At 35.5% G+C, this 25,232-nt stretch overlaps 1 protein-coding gene across 3 annotated transcripts in view; it reads left to right on the top strand.

Moving 5' to 3' along the window:
- LOC150097438 (uncharacterized) overlaps nt 1-25,232 on the top strand; it is an 857,342-nt gene that overhangs the window by 69,817 nt on the left and 762,293 nt on the right. For all 3 annotated transcript variants that reach the window (XM_090406999.1, XM_090407000.1, XM_090407001.1), the window contains exon 3: nt 15,804-15,921. In XM_090406999.1, coding sequence (XP_090263125.1) covers nt 15,804-15,921 — 118 coding nt within the window. The remainder of the gene's footprint in view (nt 1-15,803; nt 15,922-25,232) is intronic.

Genomic DNA, 25,232 nt, shown 5'->3' on the forward strand with positions numbered 1-25,232 from the left:
CAGGCATGCAGGCAGGAATACATATCCATACTTGAAGTAGAAAGAGCCATCAAAGGCTTGAAATGTGGAAAGGCAGCTGGTGCAGATGATATTCGACCAGAAAGGCTGCACTGCATAGTTCAGAAAGCCTGGACAGAGGGACGAATTCTCGATGATTGGAGTAGAGCTCTCATAGTACCCATATATAAAAAGGGAAATAAAACTGAATGTGAGAATTAGAGGTATTTCCCTACTGAGTGTTCCTGGCAAAATCTATGCAAGTATACTTGAGAAACGGTTGAGAAGAATTGTGGAAGAAAAGCTTAGTGAAGAACAAGCTGGATTCAGGCGAAACAGAGGCTGTCAGGATCAGATCTTCACTTTACGACAAATAGTCGAGAAAGCATGGGAATATAACAAAGATCTGTATTTAAGTTTTGTCGATTTGGAAAAGGCATATGATAAGGTGCCAAGAGAGAAGCTATTCAATACGCTGCAGTTATATGGTGTCAATGGGGCATTATATCAAGCAATACTTAGTCTTTATTTGAGTTGTAAGTTAGCAATTAGAATTGAAGGAAGTACAGGAAGATGGTTTAATGTTAAATCTGGTGTGAGACAAGGATGTATTTTTGGAAATTATGGAGACAACTACCGTGTTTGAATAAAAACTTTAGTTTAATATTACTAAAATTTTACAATTCGACATTTCGACCTTTATGTCAAGGTCATCTTCTGGAGCGTACAAATATACACAGGAAACAAGCTATACTACAATCATACTGGTTCGTTAAAGACACTGACTAACCGCTACCACAATTTTTGGCCTGACCTCTGGTCGGGGGGGGAAAAAATTAATCATCAACGCTAGAGTCCTATTATTATTTGTGTTGTCTACTATATACATATATTAACATCATTCCATCCAGTTGGAGTGGAATGGTTTCTAATACTAGTGGATTGGCTAGGGTCATGACTTATGTTGAAGCTTTCATATTAGGTTGGCTGAATGTGTGCCATCCAGATCCTTGGAATTTTCATACCATCTTTATTGTTGATATTTAGGTGGTTTATCAGGATTTCGCAGGATTCTTTAAATTTTCTTTCGTACCAAGTTTTTGTGCGGTGTAAGGAGCAGGTGCTTTTCCAGTTGATTTGGTGTAAGGTGTTAAGTGCATGGTCTGAGAGGCCTGCTTCACCATAATGGTTATATTTAATGTGTCCTTTCTTGCGTATAGGGATTGTCCGTCCTGTTTCACCAATGTACGGTAAGTTACAGGTGCAGCGGATGCAATAGACTCCAGGATGTGCTAATGGGAGGAGAGGATCCTTAGAGGAGCTGAATATGGTTTTAAGTTTAGTGGGTGGTTTAAATGTGGCATTGAGGTTATAATGTAGTAGGATTCTGTTGATTTTTTCTGATAACCCTTTAATGTATGGGATGGCTATGGTTTTACTGTAATCTAGATTCGTTTTTGTTGTGGTTTTATAGAGTATTTTATTGACAGTATTTTTGTTATAGCCATTGTTTATGAATGTGTCACTAATGATTTTTAGTTCTTGTTTCAGGGCTTGCTGGTTAGAGCAAATAGTTGTGGCTCTGTTTTTAAGGGTGTTTGACTCCATATTTTTGTGCTGGGTGGTGGTATGAATTCGCATGTATGTATTGGCCAGTGTGTGTCGGTTTTCGGTAGACCGTGAAGGATAGACTGCCTGAAGGAAGACGTGTAACTAGTGTGTCTAGGAACGGGAGCGAATTTTGGTTTTCGATTTCGATGGTAAATTGTATGCGTTCGTGTTGTTTGTTTAGGTGGCTGAGGAATGTGTTTAGCGTTTGTCACCTGTGCGGCCAGATCGCGAACACGTCGTCAACGTATCTGAGCCAGATTGTCGGTCGAAGCGTGCCGGAATCAAGAGCCCTTTGCTCAAAGGTTTCCATGTAGAAATTCGTGATTGGGGGGATAATGGTGAGCCCATGGCTGTACCTTCCTTTTGTAGGTAGAATTTGTTTTGCCACACAAAGTAACCGGACTTTAGTACGTGGGCAAAGAGTGCCGTAATATCGGGCAGAAATTTGTTCTGTAGTAGGAGGATTGTGTCATTGATGGGGACATTAGTGAAAAGGGCAGAAACGTCAAAACTGACTAATAAGTCGTCTTTGTCGAGTGTTATGTTTTTGATTTTGTTTATAAAGTGTTGTGTGTTTTTTATGTAGGAGGGGGAATGACCTGCCAACTCCTTGAGTGTTGCCGCTAATTTCTTGGTTAGGTGGCAATTGGGACTGTCTATTCCTTCCACTATTGGTTGAAGGGGCACATTTTGTTTGTGTATTTTCGGAACCCCATATATTCTGGGGGGTGGGCATAGTGGGGTTTGAGTTTTTTAACTGTGTCTGGTGGCCAAGAAGTGACGGACTTTAGTAGTTTTCTGTTTTGTCCTTTATCCTTTTTGTTGGGTTATAATTTACCATTTTATATGTGTTGTTATCGGCTACTAGTTGGTTCATTTGTAGTATGTATGTTGACCTGTCAAGGACAACAGTGGCACTGCCTTTATCAGCTTTCGTTATTATTATGTTTTGTTTGGCTTTTAATGATTTAATTGCTGCTAATTCTGTTTTAGTCAGGTTGTTCTGTATGGTTTTCTTGGTATTTAGGACATTACTGGTTTCTAATCGTATTTTGTCTGCTATTTTGTTAGGTAGGGATCTGATGCCTCTTTCAATGTGGTAGATAAAATCCAGTTTGTTTACCTTTTTAGGCGCTATTGCGTAGTTAAGTCCTTTATTCAGCAGCGCAAGTTCGCCGTTGTTCAGGGTGTGGCTTGATATGTTGATCACATGGTTCTTGCTTGTCGGTGGTTGGTTGCTCCTTGTCTCCTTTGTTTGTTGTTCATTGTTGTTTCTCGGGGAGGAAGTCCTCTGATTGGCCGCCATATTTTGCCTTTGTTTCAACCTGTGAAATTTTTTCTCGAGTTTTTCTTTATTCTTTTCCAGGGTATGCTTGGCCGAATTGTCACGCTCCCATTCCTAGATACACTAGTTACACGTCTTCCTTCAGGCAGTCTATCCTTCACGGTCTATCGAAAACCGACACACACTGGCCAATACATACATGCGAATTCATACCACCACCCAGCACAAAAATATGGAGTCATAAACACGCTTAAAAACAGAGCCACAACTATTTGCTCTAACCAGCAAGCCCTGAAACAAGAACTAAAAATCATTAGTGACACATTCATAAACAATGGCTATAACAAAAATACTGTCAATAAAATACTCTATAAAACCACAACAAAAACGAATCTAGATTACAGTAAAACCATAGCCATCCCATACATTAAAGGGTTATCAGAAAAAATCAACAGAATCCTACAACATTATAACCTCAATGCCACATTTAAACCATCCACTAAACTTAAAACCATATTCAGCTCCTCTAAGGATCCTCTCCTCCCATTAGCACATCCTGGAGTCTATTGCATCTGCTGCACCTGTAACTTACCGTACATTGGTGAAACAGGATGGACAATCCCTATACGCAAGAAAGAACACATTAGACACATTAAATATAACCATTATGGTGAAGCAGGCCTCTCAGACCATGCACTTAACACCTTACACCAAATCGACTGGAAAAGCACCCGCTCCTTACACCGCACAAAAACATGGTACGAAAGAAAATTTAAAGATTCCTGCGAAATCCTGATAAACCACCTAAATATCAACAATAAAGATGGTATGAAAATTCCAAGGATCTGGATGGCACACATTCAGCCAACCTAATATGAAAGATTCAACATAAGTCAGGACCCTAGCCAATCCACTAGTATTAGAAACCATTCCACTCCAACTGGATGGAATGATGTTAATATATGTATATAGTAGACAACACAAATAATAGGACTCTAGCGTTGATGTATAATATTTTTTTTTTTTTTTTTTTTCTTCCCACCAGAGGTCAGGCCAAAAATTGTGGTAGCTGTTAGTCAGTGTCTTTAACGAACCAGTATGATTGTAGTATAGCTTGTTTCCTGTGTATATTTGTACGCTCCAAAAGATGACATTGACATAAAGGTCGAAACGTTGAATTGTAAAATTTTAGTAATATTAAACTAAAGTTTTTATTCAAACACGGTAGTTGTCTCCATAATTTCCAAAAATGCATTCGCATCACCGTGCAAGCCTAAAAGAAAGGAGACAAGGATGTACATTATCCCCTCTGTTATTCATTATCTATATGGATCACATTATGAAGGAAAGTGGTATTAAACCTGATATCAAAATTGGAGATGTTAATGTCAGCTCTTTGCTTTATGCGGATGATGTTATACTTTTAAATAAATCCGCTACAAGTCTGCAAGATTCTCTGACTAAGTTGAATAGCTGTTGTAATAGATATGGTATGAAGGTCAGCAATAAAAAGACAAAGACAATGATAATAGGCAGAATCATTGAAAATGTCAACTGTGTTGTGAATGGAGAACCTGTGGAATAAATAAAACATTTCAGCTACTTAGTCACGATTTTTACTGAAGATGGTAAATTAAATATGGAAATAGACAACAGAATCAGCAATGCTGGTATGGTGGGAAGTCAATTGAATAAATTCATATGGAATAAGAGAGAAATTAGTCGGAACACTAAATTAGCAGTATACAAGACAGTGTTCAAACCAGTTTTAACTTATGGATCTGAGAGCTGGGTCAGAAGTAAAACACTTGAACAAAGACTAGAGACCACAGATATGAGAGTCCTGAGAAAGATTAGAGGTGTGAACAGATGGCATCAATGGCAATATCATATTAAAAATGAGGATATTAGGAAAGACCTTGACATTGTCTGCATCCAGGAATGCGTTAGCAGAGCTAATCTTTGGTGGTATGGTCATTTAAGCAGAATGGGCGAGGAAAGATTAGCAAAACAAGTGTTCTCTGCCAGGTTGGCAGGAAAACGACCCAGAGGAAGACCAAGATATAGGTGGATTGATATGGTACAAAGTGCCTTAGATAATAGAAATATAAGATCTGATAATGTTGGAGTCTTGACAAGTAACAGACTGATTTGGAGGAAAATTGTAGATAGGAAGTTAGTAATGATATAATTTTTTCATGTAGTACTATCATATCCTGTACATCCCTCGTGGGTACATGGCAGGAATTTGATGATGATGAGGTTATTACAAAATGAAATTAAGCTAGAGGGCAAGATGTTTACAAAAAGGAAAAAATTAATAAATAATAAAAAAAAAATTAAATTAAGAAACATTGAACACTCAGGATCCTCCCCCCCCCCATTGGGAAACTGGATGTACAATCCTCATCTGTATAAAAAAAAAAAAAAAAAAAAAAAAAAAAAAAAAAAAAAAAAAAAAAAACACATTAAATAACAATTTTGGTGAAGCAGGCCTCTCAGATCACACTCTTAACACCCTAGACCAAATTGACTGGAAAAGTACTTGCTCATTACATAATAAAAAAAACCTGGTATGAATAGAAAGTTAAAGAAGCCTGTGAAATTTTGATTAACCATCCCAATCTTAACAATAATGGTGGCATAAAAATCTCAAGAATTTGAATGGCACACATTCAGCACACTTAGTTTCCAGCAAACCCTGACTTTATGACTTGAAGCAATTTTTCAGCTTTTATTGGCCACTATCCACACCAATCAGCTGTAATTTATATGTATACTTATGTAAGTAATATTTTTGTTTTATTTATTCATTTTTTTCCTTTTTGTAAACATATTCTCCCTTAGCTTAATTTAATTTTGTAACACAATGGATAATAATAATGGGACTCTCGCTTCAATGTAGTAAGGTTTTTTCCCCCCAGCAGAGGTCAGGCCAGTAGTTTTAATGGTTGGTCAGTAACTTTAGCATGCCATGTGTATACTCAAGATGACCTTAATGTGAAGGTCGAAACGTCAAGTGTTTATTTTGGTTTATATTAAACTAAAGTTTTACTCTAACACGGTAGTTGTTTCCGTAATAGCATGATGTATTCTGATCACCATGTAAGCATGAAGGAAAGGATTGTTTCTTTTGTGTTGTTGTGTGTTCTTACAATTTTAAGATTGTTTTCCTGAAGGTGTCTCTGTTATAGACAAAATATTGAAATGATTAAACCTGCTGTTTAATTATTTCTCTTTTTGCTGTAATTATCCTTTATTCTATCTGAATGTGTAGTAATGAATTCATCAAGATGTTTGATATCAACAAGCTTATAAGTTAGGAGATAATATCTCTTTCTAGAACTCTATGGTCCTGAGGCTTTAACACGTAAGCTGCCTCTTTTTCTTCTATCTCCATAATCTTGTAATAAGATTAATCCCTGATTCCTAAGGTTTTATTCCTTTCTGAACTTATTTAAAGTTAATCTCATTTTTCCAGATGAAGCTTCACTTTGTTATTTTATTAGTGCCCAAGATGCATTAAACTTCTGTACCATATGCTTTAAAAATTCGTCAATGTGTTGATATCCCGCATTTGGATTAACCACCTTACCGGCCATTATGGATCTAATATGCATCCTCGTGCGCTTTGTATCCATCATATATTTCAATGTAATATCAATGGTACTAAAATTTTAATATGCATTTCACATTTATAGTAACTTGTCCTGGCCGGTAGTGTGGTTAAGAGATATAACATCTGAAGAAAATGGGGTTAAAAACCACACAGTGCAAGCATTTCTTTCTGACAATGCTGTGCATAGCCGATTGAAGAGAGAATAAAGCTGTAGAAAGGTGCAAGTCCCAATCTTTTGAGTCAGACAGGTTTGAGAGAATTTCTTTCAATCATTTGTTCATTCTCTCACAAAGTCCATTACACTGAGGCTGGCATGAAGTTGTGAATATTTTCTCGATATTCACAACTTACACATTTGTAGAAGCAATTCTAATGTAAAATTATCTCTTTCTCTAAATGCAGAGTAATTTAATAATAAGGTGAGACACCTTTTGGCAACTCGTATAGGTAAATATGACTTCTCCATTACTTACACCTTAGTATCACCACCTCGAGGTCTGGCTCCCACTGACGAGACCTCAATAAAGGTCAAAACTGGTCTGGGTAGTGACCCTTCCCGTAATACATAGCATTATACATGTGTGCAAGATGGGAGATACTAAGACAAGTGGTGAGAACTTAGTCCACCTTTACCATGAGTTGCCTCAGTCCTGAAGATACTTCAGGTGCAAACTTTGTTTGCTTACACTTGAATAAAGGATTAAACTAAATTTATTATTTTGGCTCGATGATTGTGTTGCTGCTCATGTTAGCGTGTGTGTGTGTGTGCTTTCAAGAAATGATAATGAACTATTTGAAAGATAGTCACTTATTTGACTCTTTAATACCATATACTCTTATTTGATTCATTTATTATTAATGAAGTATATTATAGTGTGTGTTATTTTAAATGTGCTAAAAATGAATCTGCATCTCAACTGTGTTTATTCTGGCTGTTGTCAGCCTATACATTGGGCTTTATTCTATAATCTGACAACATGGCTGTCAGGTTAAGAGTTTGAGTGTAGCTATGAGTGAATTGTTCTCTAAAGGTAATACACACACACACACACATGCACACACAAAGGAATGAGTGGGGAACCATTTCATTTCCATCTATATGTATATTTTCCCTTTGCATTGTAAAATTACCTGCATGGACAATGAATTTGAAGAATTCGAAAATTATAGATAGAAGTGAGACATTATCAAATTGAGTATACATTTTAGTGGGATGTTATTAAATAATTTGTGATATCAATGCTAATCACCATGATCTAAAGATCTAATTGCTGTAGTGGCCAACAACTGTGTGTTTAGGCTTAAGTGCTGGTTGAAGCTCATAGTATGGTTTAACAGAATTAAGATGGCACAAGCAGTGAATTAAACACATTTAATGATTCCATTATGTCATCCATCTCAGAGAGACATCATCAGTTTTCCAATATATATATATATATATATATATACAGGGTGTTCGGGATAAATTTGACATATTTATAATTAATTATATTTTTCCGTAAGTTACATGTATTAACACACACTTCTCTTCATTTAAAAGTTTGGACCCTTCTTCATTCATATACAAGATGTCAGAAAGGATGGATAGCTGGAACCCACCTGAATCATGGAAGAGAATAACTTGTATCATGATGATTCGTGCCCGCCATCAAAATAAGGATATTACGACTGCTGCCCAATGCTCCCTGAATACAGTAAAAACAATCAGGCATGAACTAGAGACTTGCAATGGTGACTACGAGGATGTAGCAAGAAGAAAGATCCCTAGCAGACGATCTGATTGCGTTCGTACAGCAGAATTCCTCGCAAATCTGCAGGAACAGGTGTTGAAGAACCCTGGCATTGGAATTCGGGCTTTGTTCGTGGAGTTGCTAACTGTAGTCAAGCCCTGGATAACAAGGGTAGCCAATGGTAGGCCGTATGTATGGCAGCAGGATTCGGCCCCTTGCCACACCTCTGGGAAAAGTCAAAAATGGTTGTCTGAAAATTTCTACGACTTCACCAGTCCAAATGTTTGGCCTCCAAACTCCCCAGACCTTAACCCCATGGATTATTTTGTATGGGGCGCAGTTGAAAAAGACACCAATCGCACTTCCAGTAATACAAAAGCCCAGTTAATGGATAAAATTAAAACAGTTTTTGCGGCCCTTCCCAGGGAGACTGTAGCATCAGCTTGTTCGAGGTTCCGAAGCAGAATTGAAGCTGTGATCGATGCTAATGGTGGTTATTTTGAGTAAATCTTGTTGATAGTATTGTAATTAACTCTGCCTGTAATGTTTTTTTGTCAATTCATTAAATTTAATAGATACAAAGAAGATTTTCTTTTTCCTTACGAAACTGTCAAATTTATCCCGAACACCCTGTATATATATATACTCTCATGGGTCTACCAAATGCCAAGACAGCACTTCATGATTAAGTTTACATTACTACTAATCTCCTATCAATGATTTTTCCAAAAAAATTATTAATTAATTGGTTGGAAAAATATTGTCATATCTAATATTTTGGTCTTCTAGGTCACTTTTGACTAAATCATTCCACCTAGATTTTGGTCTTCCTTTGGATTTTTCCCTTGCATCTTAGCTTCAAACCCCTGTTTTGCAACTTTTCTTCTCCCATTCTGGTTAAATAACCATATCACCTTAGTTTAGCTCTGGTCATACTGTCTTGAATGCTGATTGGTCAAGTTCTTTCTTAATTTCTTCATTTTTAATATGATTCTGTCATTGATGCTGTGCTTTTTTTTCTCAGAACCAGCATATCTGTGGTCTTTAGTCTTTGATCAAGTGATTCATTTCCAACCTAAAACTGTTTTGAGGACTTGTATACTACTAGTTTAGTGTTTTGAATAATTTCTCTCTTATTAGTATAAAGTTATTTATCTGGCTCCCCACCATAACTTGTTATTATTTCAATATTTAATTTGCTATCTTCTCTAAAAGTTGTGCCTAAATAACTGAAGTGGTTCTTGTATAGCTTCTCTGTTGAAATAAATAATTTATTTAGTGTATGACTCGCACATGAAAAGTTACATGACATTAATCCTTAATATATATGGACATAGTAATAGACATATGCACAATAATAAGACATAATACAGTAAAAGAGACACTCAAGAATCAAGAATAGGCTACAACTGAATGTCTATGTATAATATTATAATTATTAATAAAAAATATGGAGATAACTACCATGTTGGCCTGGCATAATTATCTGTCATTTTGATCTTCATATCACCTGGAGTGCACGTGCACTCGCACAAAGAGAGATGTAGTAGTTCTACTACAATACATGTCTACAGCTAAAGTCATGTTAATTTGCTCAATCATTAACACCACTAGCCTGATCTCTGGGGGAGAAAAAAAAATTACATCAAAGCTAGAGCCTGTTATCTATTTTGCTAATGATTATAAGTTAAAATGAAAGTTAGGCTAGAGATTACTCACAGATTACTCAGAGAAATAAAACAGTATTGATGATAGCGAAAATATATGATATAAGCGTAGAAATTGCTTAGATTCCTAAAGGAAGGTTTGCTAGAGAAAATGAAACATAAATTATGTTAGCTGAATGTGTGCCATCCATATTCTTGGGATTTTTAGGCCACTGTTATTGTTAGATTAGAATGGTTGATCAACATTTCATGGGCTTCCATAAATTTGCATTCATACCAAATTTTCTGTATGGTATGCAGAAAGAGTAATCATAATGGGGGACTTTAATTATCCAAGTATTGATTGGGTAGCAGTAGAATCTCATGAGAAGAATGAAAAAGCTTTTATTGAGCTGTTACGGAACAACTTCCTCAAGCAGCATGTGACAGAAGGAACTCGAGATCAAAGAGTGTTAGATTTGATTATAGTGTCAGAGGGCGATTTAGTTAAAGACTTAACTATTCTGTCTCCAGGTGGTGACAGTGATCATACAGTACTAACTTCGGAAGTGACTAAGTTTCTGAATGTTCCATTCAGAAAAGGTTACATACTGAACTACAAAGCAGGAAATTATGACTCGATATATTTTCTGGATGAAAAGAATATTGAGAGTGCATGGGAAGCTTTTAAACAATACTTAAATGTTGCGATAGTTCTAAGAATAAATAGAGTAGGAGTCAAATGGATGCTTAATCTTATTAAGCAATAGATTCGCAAGAAAAGGACGATGTAGAAGGAATACCATTTGCATAAGGATGATGTCATTCTGAACGTTATAAGCAGCAGGCTAGAATAGTCAAAACAACTGTTGTATGGAAAGCAAAGTCTGAGTATAAAAAGAAACTAGTTCTGCGTGTTAAAGACAACCCACAAGAATTCTATTGATATGCTGCAAGTAAAAGAAAGAATGAATATGAAAGAATATCTCTTCTAAATTCAGATGGCATGAGGGGTTACAGATGCAGAAGAGGTTGTTCAGTTAATGGGTGCCCATTTCGTTAAAAGCTATCAACTGGTGAATGCAACATTGAGCTCACTGTTACCTCTTCACTAGATGAAGAAACGCAGGTGTGCGAGGCCGAGGAATATGAAAGAATAACTCTGTATTAAAGCTGTTGCACAAACTAATTAAGAATTCAGCAATAGGGACTGATGGAATATCAGCACATGTGCTAAAAGTGTTCAGCTGAACTGGGATGTTTAATATGAGTCTCAGAACAGGGAAGATTCTGCAGGAATAGAAGGAATGTATAGTAATTCCATTGCACAAGGGTGGTGCAAAGACCAATGTATCCAACTATTGACCAATTAGTATTTCAGGAGTGGTGGTGAAGATTTTGGAAAAATTGGTTAGGGCCTGCATTCAGAAATGGGTTGACAGTGAATCTCTACTTTGCAATGAACAACATGGGTTTACTAAGGGAAGGTCATGTTTTAGCAACTTGCTCACATTCTATAACAATGTTACCATTGAACTAGACAAGGGGAATGGATATACCATGATACTTTTGGATTTTGCTAAGGCTTTTGACATAGTTTTCTCATAGTTTTTCTCTGATAATCTCATCAAATGCTTTGGTGTAATCTATAAAAGCTGTGTGTTTCTATGTTCATTTGTCTGTATCAGTTAGTAATTTTAACGTAAATGCAGAGTCTATGCAAGGCCTGCCTTTTTTGAATCCATTTTGTTCTATTAATTTTGGATCAACTATACACTTATAGTAGTTTAAATGCTAAAATTTTTCCATATACTTCATAACAAGTTCTAAGTAAGCTGATGCCACAATAATTGTTACAATCGCTTTTGTCCAATCTTATGGGCATTTTCCTTCTTTCCAAATCATATTATAAAAGTTAAGTATCCTGAGTGAGAATTCAAGTCCTGCATATTTGTCAAGTTCCATGATCATTATTGCCTGAAATTATAACATTCTATATTTATCATTTAGTAGGGTCTCACTTGTTTGTCTTCTGTTTGATGTCTCGGTAATACCAATTATGTGCACTCGGTACTTTTCCAATTCTTCTGAAGTTCTGTTTCCTTTCTTTGATTCTCCTTATGTTAATGGTTCCTATTGTCAGCTCTTTTAATGTTGAGTTTGTTAGAGTAGCCGAGTTTTCACTGTTCTCCCTGGTTCCCTGACTTAAACATTGGTGGCCTTGTTCGACAGGGAGCCACCCCCAGCTGGCTTAAGATATCATTTTGTATCATCATGGATGTTTCTTTTTTAAGCCAATAGTGAGTACACTTTGGTTAGTTATGTTCCAAATTGCCAGCTCCAGTTCTCAGTGGATTCCTTCTAATGGGATTTAACAGTGCACACAAAATACCAAAATAAGTGTAACATGTAAGAGGGATGCCCTTACAGGTGCTAGTAGGCAGCCTTAGCCATTGGGCAGGAGATTCTAAGAATTACTGTTTCCCTCTGCAATATTTATTGAGGTTTAGTTGGTTTTTAAATCTGCTGCTGATTTCAAAAAATGTCCTTGATGTTTATAAGAGGGTGGTCTGAAAAGTTCTCAGCCTCAACCATAGCAAGACTATTGGGAAGATTTTTTTTTTCCTAAGTTGGTACATCTGTCATAAGCATCCATGTGAAATTGCAAGTCATTCTATCAAGTAGTTTGTTTTATACAGCTGTCTGAAGCCGAAATGTTGTCTGTATCCCTTGAAATAGATAAAATTGAGTATTATAAAATTCTTTGTAAAAGAAGGTTTAATGCCAAAAGAAATTCACTCAAAGTTCATAAATGTTTATGGGCACTCTTCTCCTTTGTTTTTGACAATTAAGAAATGGGCTGCTGAATTTAAATGTGGCCATACCAGACTTGAAGGTGATCCATGTAAAGGACGTCCAAAAAGTGTAACAACACCAGAAATCATTGATCAAGTGCATGATATGGTATTGAATGACCGGCAAGTCAAAGTGCATGAAATTGCTGAGACTATAGGCAATTGCATGAAGAATTGCAAATGAAAAAGCTTTGCGCAAGATGGGTGCCTCGGTTGCTCACAGGATCAAAATGCACTCGCATGAAAATCTCTGAAGAATGGGTGGAGTGTTTTAACAAGAATAAAACTAATTATGTGTGTTGATTTATTACTGCTGATGAGACTTGGATTCACCATTACACATCAGAGTTGAAACAGCAGTCAAAACAGTGGACAGAAACTGGTTGTTCAATGCCAAAGAAGACGGTCGGTTCCATCAGCAGGAAAGGTCATGGCATCAGTGTTTTGGGATGCTAAAGGCATTTTGTTTATTAATCATCTTGAAAAGGGTAAAACAATAACCAGGGAATATTATTCCAATCTTTTAACCAGACTAGACGAAAAAATTCATGAGAAAAAACTCTATTTGCAGAAGGAAAAAAAAAAATCATTTTTCATCAGGACAATGCACCTGCCCACAAAGGTGTTTTGGCAATGGGAAAATTAAGGGATCTGCACTATGAATTGTTGGAACATCCACCCTATTCCCCAGATTTGGCTCCCTCTGACTTCTTTCTCTTCCCAAAACTCAAATTCTTCCTCGCTGGTCAGCATTTTTCTTCGAATCAAGAGATGATTGCAGCTGTAGTATTTTGCAGATCTTACTGAGAACCATTACAGGGATGGGATAATGGCACTGGAGCATAGCTGGAATAAATGTATTAGTCTTAAGGGAGATTATGTTGAAAAATAAAAATAAGTGTGAAATTATAAATGTATTTTTTCATTATTAGGCCGAGAACTTTTCAGACCAACCTGGTATTTATTGCAGTGAAGCATAGTTTTTCCATTTGATTTCCAGGTTCCTTGCAATATCCAGTATCATGAAATATTTGAAATAAATTTGAAAAAAAGAATATAACAGCAAGAAAATTATGACCATAGCTTGATAAGGGTAATGCTACAATTATAACGAATCAAACAATATCAACCAAACTTCCTGATGTACAACCAACATCTTATATCTATATCATTCATATATTTGGTATGAAATAAGGATGGATTTAGACCATATCCTATTAACAAATTCATTTTTTTCCCTCAAATCACATTCTTTGCTTCCAAAAACTCATTCTTGTAATTGAAGAATAGACACTTAAAATACTTCAATTTGGCAATTATAAGTTAATAGAAATAGTGGATATCATAAACAGATTTATGTCCTCATGTCATAGTCTGGAAAATTAGATTTGAAAAAGAGACCACAAAGCTAGTGAGAATACAGTCCTTGGCATCAGGGTTGCCTTGGCTTGCTCTATGCACAAGCTCTGCCAAAAGAGCCGTGTGTTCACTTCTTTTTAGTGCATTGATTACATTTCACTGGCAGCTTGACAGTCATTTTGAATCATTGGTTCTCATCAGCAGATTATATTCTCATAAGCACTCCAGTCTTTTTGAAACACTGTTTTCCATATATTTGGTATGAAATAAGGATGGATTTAGACCATCTCCTGTTAAAAAATTCATTTTTTTCCCTTAAAAAAAAAAAGTGTTCATCTCTTATTTTTCATAACACAAGTTAGAAATGAAGACTTGATCTCTGTTATTTGACTGACAGTTATCTTTGTCCTTTCCTTGGTTCAAAGGTTCACAGTTTTATTTTTTAAATTACAACTTGATGTTAATTCAAAGGAATTAACAAGCAGAACACCTAGTTGTTAAACCACCTCAGATGTATAGGCCGTAAACATTGAGAAATTCAGTACCTTTCTATCCCCAACCAGCTAGTTTCAGTAGTTGATAGTATAGGCACCCCATTTAGAAACATATTTTGCAAAATTCCTCTCTTTTCCACCAATCCTCTTTTGTTATAAAGATGTTGGTTCATTTTCCCTCTAGAATGTGAAGAATCTTTATAAGAGTTTTTCTGCTGAAGGTGGGTTACTAGTCTTATACACAAGTATCAGTTTTCCCTCAAAAAGTTGGGGTTTTCATCCTGCAAACCTTGCTTCAGTTTGTATTCCCCATCCCATAGGCTGCTTTCTCTATTATTGAAATTCTATTCTTTTGAAAACCATTTTAAAATTGCATCCTCAATTATGGTTATCTTTGATATTACATTGCTATTTACTAATGTATCATTTTAGAGATCTCTGATTTATGTCTCACTTCGTATGACATTTTTGAATTGTACAAATTCACTTTAGGTTTTTTACATAAAGAAAAATATACAAAAGACTAATATATGTAGGAGTGTATAAAGTGCCATGAACATTTACTTGAATAGGAAAACATTTTCTGCCATCATTATAGCACTTTCCAAAACTATAGTTCTGCATAGAAATCATTACATTTGCAAAATTCCTCTCTTTTCCACCAATCCTCTTTTGTTATAAAGATGTAGGTTCACAAGTCTGAGAGGCTGTTTTTGGAGTTGGCAACAACAGTAAAGTACACTCTTAACAGCAAACATACACACATGCATTAATTTACCAACCTTCAGTAAAAATCTGCTGTGTATAATTCGTGTCTGTTCCTAAAGGATACCAATGGGACATTAGTTCTTTTTGTCTTTTGCAATTTCAAATTGTTTCCATAGTCACATGATTGTTATTGCCTTGTGTACTGTAAGAAGTGTTTTTGTGCTTCAAAGGTAGTTTGAATTCCAATGAAATAGCAACTTAATAAATTTTATTTTGTTCTTAGGTTGTTTATTATATCATTATAATATTAAAAAGAATATCATTATAAGAAGCTTGAATATTTGGAGCAGAAAATTCATAGTCCAGATGTATAACTTATTGTTATTTTTATGTGATGTTTCATTTTGCCTATTTTAAAAATTGTCTTATTAATAACAGTTAACATTTCAAGCATTTAAGTTGCATGATCATATCTTAAAGCTTTTTTCTCATATTATAGGCTTTATTTCACTGCCATGGATTGCGGAAGTTGAATTTAAGTGATAATGAGATTCAGTCTTTTCCTCCAGCAATTGCTTCTCTTATTAATTTAGAAGAACTGGATATTAGTAAAAATGGTAATTTAACATTTTTTTTTAGCTATTTAACAGTGCTTGTAGAAAAGGTGGCAGCTGAAGTCAAGCATCACTCAGCAAAAAAATGGTGTTTAGTAACTTCAGACTACTAATCTCTTCAGAGAGGGTGTTTTGGTTATTATTTTTTTCTTTCTTTTGATTAACTAGTAATTGTTTTTCTTTTAAAATACTTTTTATTTTAAAAGAAAATGACTTCTTCAGGGTTGCTAGAAAGGATAAAAATTTAATATTTGGGATGATTTCCCAAAAATAGGTTTATATACAATTATAATTTGTATTTTTTTTTTTACAAGAAAACAACTGCGTAATGGTCTGCCAAGCCTAAAATACATATGTGTCCTGATGTAAACAATCATATAGTAATGTAAACCTCTTATATGTTTGATGATAACATATATGGTGTTTTATATGTGTGTGTGTGTGTGTGTGTGTGTTAAAGATACCAAGAAATTTTATACTTGGTTTTAATTCTTTTCCCAAGGAAGCAAAATAGTGTGAGACCTCAAACGTCGAATCGGTCTGGGTAGTGGCCCTTCCCATTATGCATAGCATTATACATGTTCGAAAGAGTGTGTTTTGCATTATGAGATAAATACTAAGGCAAGTGATATGGAGTCATTAGCCTCTATATACAATTAGTAGCTCAGATGTGAATATATTTCACCTGTGAATCATTATTTTGCTTAGACAATAATATATTTAGTTTAATCCTTTATCCAAGTGTAAGCAAACAAAGTTTGCACCTGAAAATATCTTCAGGACTGGGGTAAGGTAGTGCAACACCAGGCAACTCCGAGCAAAGGTGGACCGAGCTCTCATCACTCCTTGTCAGTATCTCCCATAATGCAAAGCACATCTCCTTGCAGACATGTATACTGCTATGCATTAAGGGAAGGGCCACTATCCAGACTGGTTTCAACCTTTATTGAGGTCTCATCAGTGGGAGGCAGATCTAACTGTGGAGATACCAAGGCAGAAGCAATAGGAGAGGTCATATTTACCTGTAGGAGTTGCCAACAGGTGTACCACCTTATTATTGAATTACTCTGGATTTAGAGAAAGATGTGGAAGTTTATTTTTCACTTGGTTAGTTATTTATTTATATATTTGTTATAGTCTAACTAAGTGGAAAATAAACTTCCAACATCTTTCTCTAAATCCAGAGTAATTCAATATATTTCACCCACAATGTTTTGTGGGTGAAATATATTCAATGTCTGAGCTACTACTTGTATGTAGAGGCTAATGACTTCACATCATTTGCCTTAGTATATATCCCATATACATCAATGTGGGTGATTTGCTTCCTTGGGAAAAGGATTAAAACCAAGTATAAAATTTTTTGGTATCTTTAACGTATAAGGTAAAAAACTTTCAATATATATATATATATATATATATATATATATATATATATATGCAAGAACGTGAGTGAACATGGAAATCATTCTTAATAACATATACCATGAAAAACCTGTAAAACAGATAAAATATTTCAGCTTTTTTAGATATATTTCAATTTTTAGTGATGCCAAATTGATATTATCTGCTTATTCAAATTAATGTGCACCTCACACACACATATCATCAAATTTCTTATATGCTTATGTGTACTCATAAGGAATTATTTTTCCAAGTTTTCCATGAAAAGATAATAAAAGGGGGAAAATATGGGATTTCATATTTTCAGTGCTGTCACAGAGACTGTAAAATTTTGAGAAGGAATAAATTGATTTGCCATAGTTTTTGGTAAGATGATTCATTTGGGCAACATTACTTAATCATGTATGCATTAGTGGGAGGCACATATCCTGAAAAACATGTTTAGAATTAATTTCAAGAAACTCCTAATTTTTTTGTCTTTTTTTTTGAAATTTACTGTATTCAAAAGATAAAAAAAAAATCATAAAGCTTAAAACATGGTACTAACATACTATAGGATTTTTGATCTACTAACCTCTCATCTCTGGAACCAGTATTAAAAAAAAAAAAAAGTCAATTGCTGGAACAAATTTTAAGCTAAGCTTAATTGATGGCAGGCATCAACTGATGCCTGCCATCAATTAATGAGGAACATTAATGTATTAACTGAATAAAAAAAAAACTGAGTAATTATTGACATAACTGTGGTCTAAGAAGATAGAACAAGATTATTCTAAATAATGAGTATATTATGATTTAATGGAACGCAGTTGAAAGTTGAGTGATATGTAGGTAAATTTCAAAATGGGAAATGGAAAAATTCTCATTTTTCCTGTAGTAGGAAAAAGATTTATTTTCTTACTAAAAAAAAAAAAAAAAAGTACAATTCTACTTTTTTCTTTACTGTAGGTAAATAATACTTCATCAAATTCCTGAATTTGATAAAGTATTATTTAACTACATTCTATTATCTCCTGATGTGTACCATCAAGAGATAATAGAATATCATCATGGTACTGCATGTAAGGTTTATATCATTATTAAGTTCATACTGATAGGTAAAAAGTAGCATTTTTCATATTATTAGAGAGTGCACTTGGCATAAAACATGTAGCAGCTGTTCAGCATTCTGAAGGAGTGCTGAACAGCTGCTACATGTTTTGTTAATGTTTTAAAGCGAATAAAAGTTGGGCAGCTCTCAGATGTGAACTGTAGACTAAAATACTCGAAGATTATTGAAGAAAAAAGAAAAATGTTTGAGAACAGGAGGCAAACCTTGGAGACTCAGTGGCAAGCCTTGAAGAAAACATTGATTGATTCTGCCAGAGAGGCACATGGTGAGTTTGTCTGTAAGGATAGAAAAATCAGAACTCCATGGTGGACACAGGAAGTTAAAGAGGCAGTGAAAGAAAGCATATCAAAAGTTCCTGGCAAATGTCAGCTTTTGCTCTTAGAGAATACAGAGACAAATGTAAGAAAGCTAAACACTGTAAAACGAGCTAAACAAAAGTCATGGGAAGACTTTGGTAAGAACATAGAAAATAAATATCAAGAGGGTTGCAGGATATTCTGGATGTTGTTGCTGAAGAAACTCACAAATGGAGAGAAGAGTGTTGTAAAAGGAATTAGAGAGATAAAGGTGACATGAAAACAGGGGAAAAAGATATCCTTGAAGTATGGAGTAATTACTTCAAAAAATTTCTAAATGAAACAAGCAGTGATGACAGCACAGTGGTAAAAAAACACTTACCATGCTGCAGTCAGGAATATATATCCATACTCGAAGTAGAAAAAGCCATCAAATGCCTGAAATCTGGAAAGGCAGCAGGAGTATATGATATTCGACCAGAAATGCTCAAGAATGGAGGTATAAAAAGTCTTACAGTGGCTGCACTGCATAGTCCAGAAAGCCTGGACAGAGGGACAAATTCCAGATGATTGGACTAGAGCTCTCATAGTACCCATATATAAAAAGGGAAATGAAACTGAATGTGAGAATTACAGAGGTATTTCTCTACTGAGTGTTCCTTGTAAGATATATGTATACTTGAGAAACAGTTGAGAAGGATTGTGGAAGCTGGATTCAGGCCAAATAGAGGTTGTCAGGATCAGATTTTCACTTTACGACAGATAGTTGAGAAATCATGGGAATATAACAAAGATTTTGCATTTAAGTTTTGTAGATTTGGAAAAGGCATATGACAAGGTGCTAACAGAGAAGCTATTCAAAACGCTACAGTTATATGGTGTCGATGGGACATTATATCAAGCAATACTTAGTCTTTATTTGAGTTGTAAGTCAGCAGTTAGAATTGAAGGAAGTACAGGAAGATGGTTTAATGTTAAATCTGGTGTGAGACAAGGATGTACATTATCCCCTCTGTTATTCATTATCTATATGGATCACATTATGAAGGAAAGTGGTATTAAATGTGATATTAAAATTGGAGATGTTAATCTCTTTGTTTTATGCGGATGATGTTATACTTCTAAATAAATCCTCTACAAGTCTGTAAGATTCCTTGACTAAATTGAATGACTGTTATAGTAGATATATGAAGGTCAGCATTAAAAAGACAAAAACAATGAAAATAGGCAGAAAGATTGAAAATATCAACTGCATTGTGAATGGAGAACCTATAGAACAAGTAAAATATTTCAGCTACTTAGGCACGATTTTTAGTGAAGATAATAAGTTAAGTATGGAAATAGACAGCAGAATCAACAAAGCTGGTATGGTAGGCAGTCAACTGAATAAATTTATATGGAATAAGAGAGAAATTAGCCAAAACACTAAATTAGCCATATACAAGACAGTGTTCAAACCAATTTAAACTTATGGATCTGAGAGCTGGGTGAGAAGTAAAACATTTGACCAAAGACTAGAGACCGCAGATATGAGAGTGCTGAGAAAGATTAGGGGCATGAACAGATGACATCAATGCCAATATCATATTAAAAACGAGGATATTAGGAAAGAACTTGTGACTGTCAGCATTCAGGAATGTGTTAGCAGAGCTAATCTCAGTTGGTATGGTCACTTAAACAGAATGGGAGAGTAAAGATTAACAAAACAAGTGTTCTCTGCCATGTTGGCAGGAAAAAGACCTAGAGGAAGACCTAGATATAGGTGGATTGATACAGTAAAAAGTGCCTTTGGAGGAAAATTGTAGATAGGAAGTTAGTAATGATGTAAATTTTTCATGTAGTACTATCATATCCTGTACACCCCTTGAGGGTATATATCAGGAATTTGATGATGATGATGATTAATTTGAGAAAATTTAGAGAATATAGCAAAGCTAATAATAATAATAGTAAGTGCCTGCTAGATTTCTTCTTAGGAAATAGTCATTACAGACATATATTTCAACACTGAGAAATGCATACATTCATAGGAAGGGTGTAAACAAGAATTAATGTTGATTAATTTTAAGTTTTGATGAGAACACAGGCTGATAAGAAAATAACTATTTATTAACTTATTGCTATAAGCAATAAATTATTACCAAAAAAATAAAAAGTTATAATAATAAGTTATGAATATATATGTTATGTATAAGTTGACAATAAGTTATTAGAAAAAAAAATGAATGCACTAAAAAGAAGAAAAATTCTATGAAAAAGTATTGTAGTTGAGTACAAAAGTGATATATTCAAATATGTAAATATAAACATCACATGCAAATTGGCTCTTCCTTATTCATTCATTTAAGGACAAACTCCATCTTTTATGACATCCAGGAGTATATGATAAAAAAAAACTATTTAACTTATTGCTACAAGCAATAAGTCAATGGTTATTTTCTTATCAGTCTGTGTTCTCTCAATACCGTTAAAATTAATCAACATTACGACGAACACATAAGCCTTCCCACACATTTAAACAAGAATTAAGTCTTAAGTATATTTTTAATTGATGTCTTCGCATGGTTCGTGATGCAAGAGTATTACAGACACAGAGAATATGAAATAAGAAGTGATCTCTGTTTAGATTTCAGCAGGAAAAAAAAATGAATTTGCTACTAAAAAAAAAATTCTATGAAAAAGTATTATATTTGAGTACAAAAGTGATATATTCAAATATGTAAATATAAGCTGCACATCACATGCAATTTGCTATTCCTTATTCATTAATTTAAAGACAAACTCCACGTTTTATTACATCCAGGAGTATATGAAGTACCCTGTACTTGTGACTCAACCTACTTTGACCCAACAAGATCTGTTGATATCTGCCTTGGAGAACATAAGAAATACATTCACAATCATTGTCATCTTAATTTCGAACTGGCTGACCCTTCACACAGGTTAAATGGAACAAAACCATAGTGCTGCATAGAAGTAATTACATGTTAGAAAAGATTGTTTTTTAGAAACAGTAGCAGCTTTTAAACATTCTTTGAAGTTGAGTTGTATCAATTTCGCATCAACAATAGATGACTCCAGATTAGATCCTCTCTATGTGAGGTACCTGTCCGTGGCAGAGAGGACATCCCAGTGATATTTGGCCATTTTTATCCTTATTCTTTTTGATGTTTTTCTTTCCATATTCTTTGCTCTACTATTGAGTCTTTTTTTGCTGTCCAGACCACTATTACTGGAGTCCAATGCCTTGCAACCATGTTTGCCATATGTTGTGGCCCGTGGATATCCAGACAGGGGAATCCTGGTAATTGAGCACTGCTTTATCTTCTGCTTCAAGACAGATGGCCCTGTCAGGATTGATTGTGTAGTGAGCTTGCCTGTAAGGGTCAGTGGTGTTGAAGTAAGTCTCCTTCCCTGTGGTCTGGGGACAGGTGCCCAAGATTTGCTGTGGTGTCAGTATGATGTCTGGGTAGCTCACATATTCCATTCTCAAGCACATGCATTTCGCCCAAGATTTGCTGTGGTGTCAGTATGATGTCTGGGTAGCCCACATATTCCATTCCCAAGCACATGCATTTCTTTCTGGAGAGTGGGCATTCATGCTGAGTGGGTAGAGAGCTCTGGTGCGAAACAAAACTCCCTTTGAGAATGAATAATTTTTCATCCTCAAGTTTATCAAAGGACATGTCCTGAAACCATTGCATCAGTTGAAAATAAAGTCGAAAAAAACATCAGGGGCAGCAATGAGCATTCCAACCTTTTGGTATGCTTATTGAACATTGTGCACAAATGAAGAATGTCCATAAATAATACCTTTGCCCAGAAGGGTTTGGATGTGTTGGAAGGATCTCTAATATTGGTCACTCAACTTTGTTCAAAAGACATTCTTGCAGGAAAAAAACACAATCAGAGCAACTATGTTATGCAGCATCTATCAGGGAATACCAATCACAGTTACCACTACTACAAAACTTTGAACTGTTCATGTTGAGTATTATCGGAGTGAGACCTACTTGATGTACCAGATGAAGAGATCTGATCTGAAACGAAAGATCAAGTGGTGATAGCCCTGAGAAGAATACTCATACTTGGAGATGATCACCTGATTCCCACCAGGAATATCATCTTACTTTCAACACAACTAAATCACCAACATGTATGAAAGCAGAATATCTAAAGTGCCCAGGTAGTCTTTACATCTGGAACCATTTATACTGCTTTAAATGTTAGAAGTATGATCATTCTCAAACTGCCTGTCATGGCTCTGATATCTGTTCTTGACATGGCAGTAAAGATCATGAGAGCAAACCACTGAAATTCCCTAATTGTGAGGGAGATCTCAGTGTACTCCCAAGCATGCCTAATGTTGAAGGATGAAAAGGAGATTCAAAAAATAAAAACCAATCAGAGCATTCTCTATTGGAAGCAGCATATCACAAAACTAGGAACATCTAGTGGGAAATCCACCCATAGAGCTGAGGAGGTAGCTCTAAAGAAAGTGGCAGTAGGCACTTTAACATGTGTCAGTTCCTCATTTTCACAACCGCAACATCCCTGAATGGGATGAGTTTCATTCTACTTATTTAGAGCAAATAAAAGAGAAAAATTGATATCGACCAACTCCTGAAGAAAACAGCAGAGCTGACTGGTTTCTTGAAAGGTTGAGATATCCCAGGTGTTTAATCACTGAAAAAATAACCCACATTGTTTGTCTAAGAGATGTAACTGTGGACTTGAAATAATCTGTCAGGAATGAGTTTGCTGTCATCTGATAAGGCTTGTACAGCCAAACAGAACTTCCTGTGTGCATCAATTGACCAAAGCATTTAATGAAGGCAGTTCCTGACCCATATGTCTGTGAAAATACTAGTGGTGGTGATGGGGGGTAGATAGTGTTGGTGTAGTTGTGGCTCGTAATTGGATTGAGTGGTGTAGACAGAGTTGTAGAGTAGGTACCCTCCCTCGATGAGTCTTTGGACTCCCTGGAGGTGTCACATATTAATAATAATATCTTGCCAAACTATGCAAAGGGAATTGAAGAGGATCAGTCAGTATTAGCAGTCACAGAAACCACTGATTTCTGCAAAGAACCGGAAAATTCATCTACAGTGGTGTCAGGAACACTTTGGCTGGGCACTGGAAGACTGGAAAAAAATCGTGGTCTGAGTCACAGTACATTTTGTTTTGTGCCAACGGTGGGCAGAGAGTTTTGAAGTCCCATGAATCAATAAACCCAGCTTGCCTTGTGAATACAGCTCAAGGTTCTGGAGGTGATTTCATGGTGCACAACTGCCAAGCCAACAGCATTTACCAATATTCTCAGGGCAGAGGGGAAGGGGTTGCTAATACATCAGCAGTGTCTTATCATCTCTTGAGTTCCTTACCTGTAATTATAAAGTAGAAAAACAATAAATTCTGCTCTCTTTGAGCGATACAGAAGTATACCACAGGCTGTTCACAAAAGAAGAAATGAAAGCTGCTTTCCTTAAATGCCACCTAACTGCTAATGGATCAAATAACATCCATTATAAGATGATCAAACATCTGTCACCAACTGCCAAGTATTTATCTGTACCTGTTCTACAGAATATTCTGTGAGAACCTTTTCCTGATACATGGCAAAAGGTGGTTATCTACTCTTACTGAAAGCATTTTGAGATGCCTTCCTAAAACTGAGTATTTAATATCAGTTTTTTTTTTTTTTTTTTGATATATTAAAAAGCATTTGATACTGCTTGGAGATTTGCAATATTGAACGACCTACACAACTTTGGTCTCAGAGGGAATATCTCTTTTTATCCCAACTAGATCTTCCAAGTTTCAGCAGGAATCATTCTCTCTTGACTTTATACCCAAGAAAAGAGTCTCACAAAGTTCAGTGTCAATACCCTCTATGTGGATGACTTCATCATCTCTATTCATGTAATATGAGGGTCATAGAAAGACAGTTGCAGCAAGCCATTGACCATATTTCAAAATGGGTGGTTGCAAATTGGTTCCCAGCAGAAAACAGTTTGTGTGCATTTTTGCTGCAGACTCTGTCTTCATCCTGACACAGAACTCAGAAAAGGACAAACTTTAATCACAGTTGCACCAGAGACCAAGTTTTTGGTGCTCATATCTGACCAAAAAAAAAAAAAAAATTGTTTCATCTCTCACACATCAGGTTGAGAGATAAATGTTACAAAGCAATGAACATCCTTCATACCCTATCTTCCATCACTTCTGCTGCTGACAATGTTCTTTGTTCTGATCATACTATGTACCGAGAAGATCAGACCTTGATTATGGGTGGCAAGGCTATGCTTCTGCCAGAGAGCACACGACGGTTGAACTGTCCATTATCTAGCACTAAAAATTGCAACTGGAGTGTGTGCCTCAGCCTCCCTAATCTCTAGTCTTATATGCTGAGGAAAATGAACCACCGTTGTCACTTTGTCAACAGCTGTCTGCTATCATCATCATCATATTCCTAATATATACCCTCCAGGGGTGTACAAGAT

The sequence above is a fragment of the Typopeltis vanoorti genome, chromosome 17 (genome assembly GCF_054136105.1).
Source record: "Typopeltis vanoorti isolate ZY-2024b chromosome 17, IOZ_Tvanoo_1.0, whole genome shotgun sequence".
In the NCBI taxonomy this organism is placed as follows: Eukaryota; Metazoa; Arthropoda; class Arachnida; order Uropygi; family Thelyphonidae; genus Typopeltis; species Typopeltis vanoorti.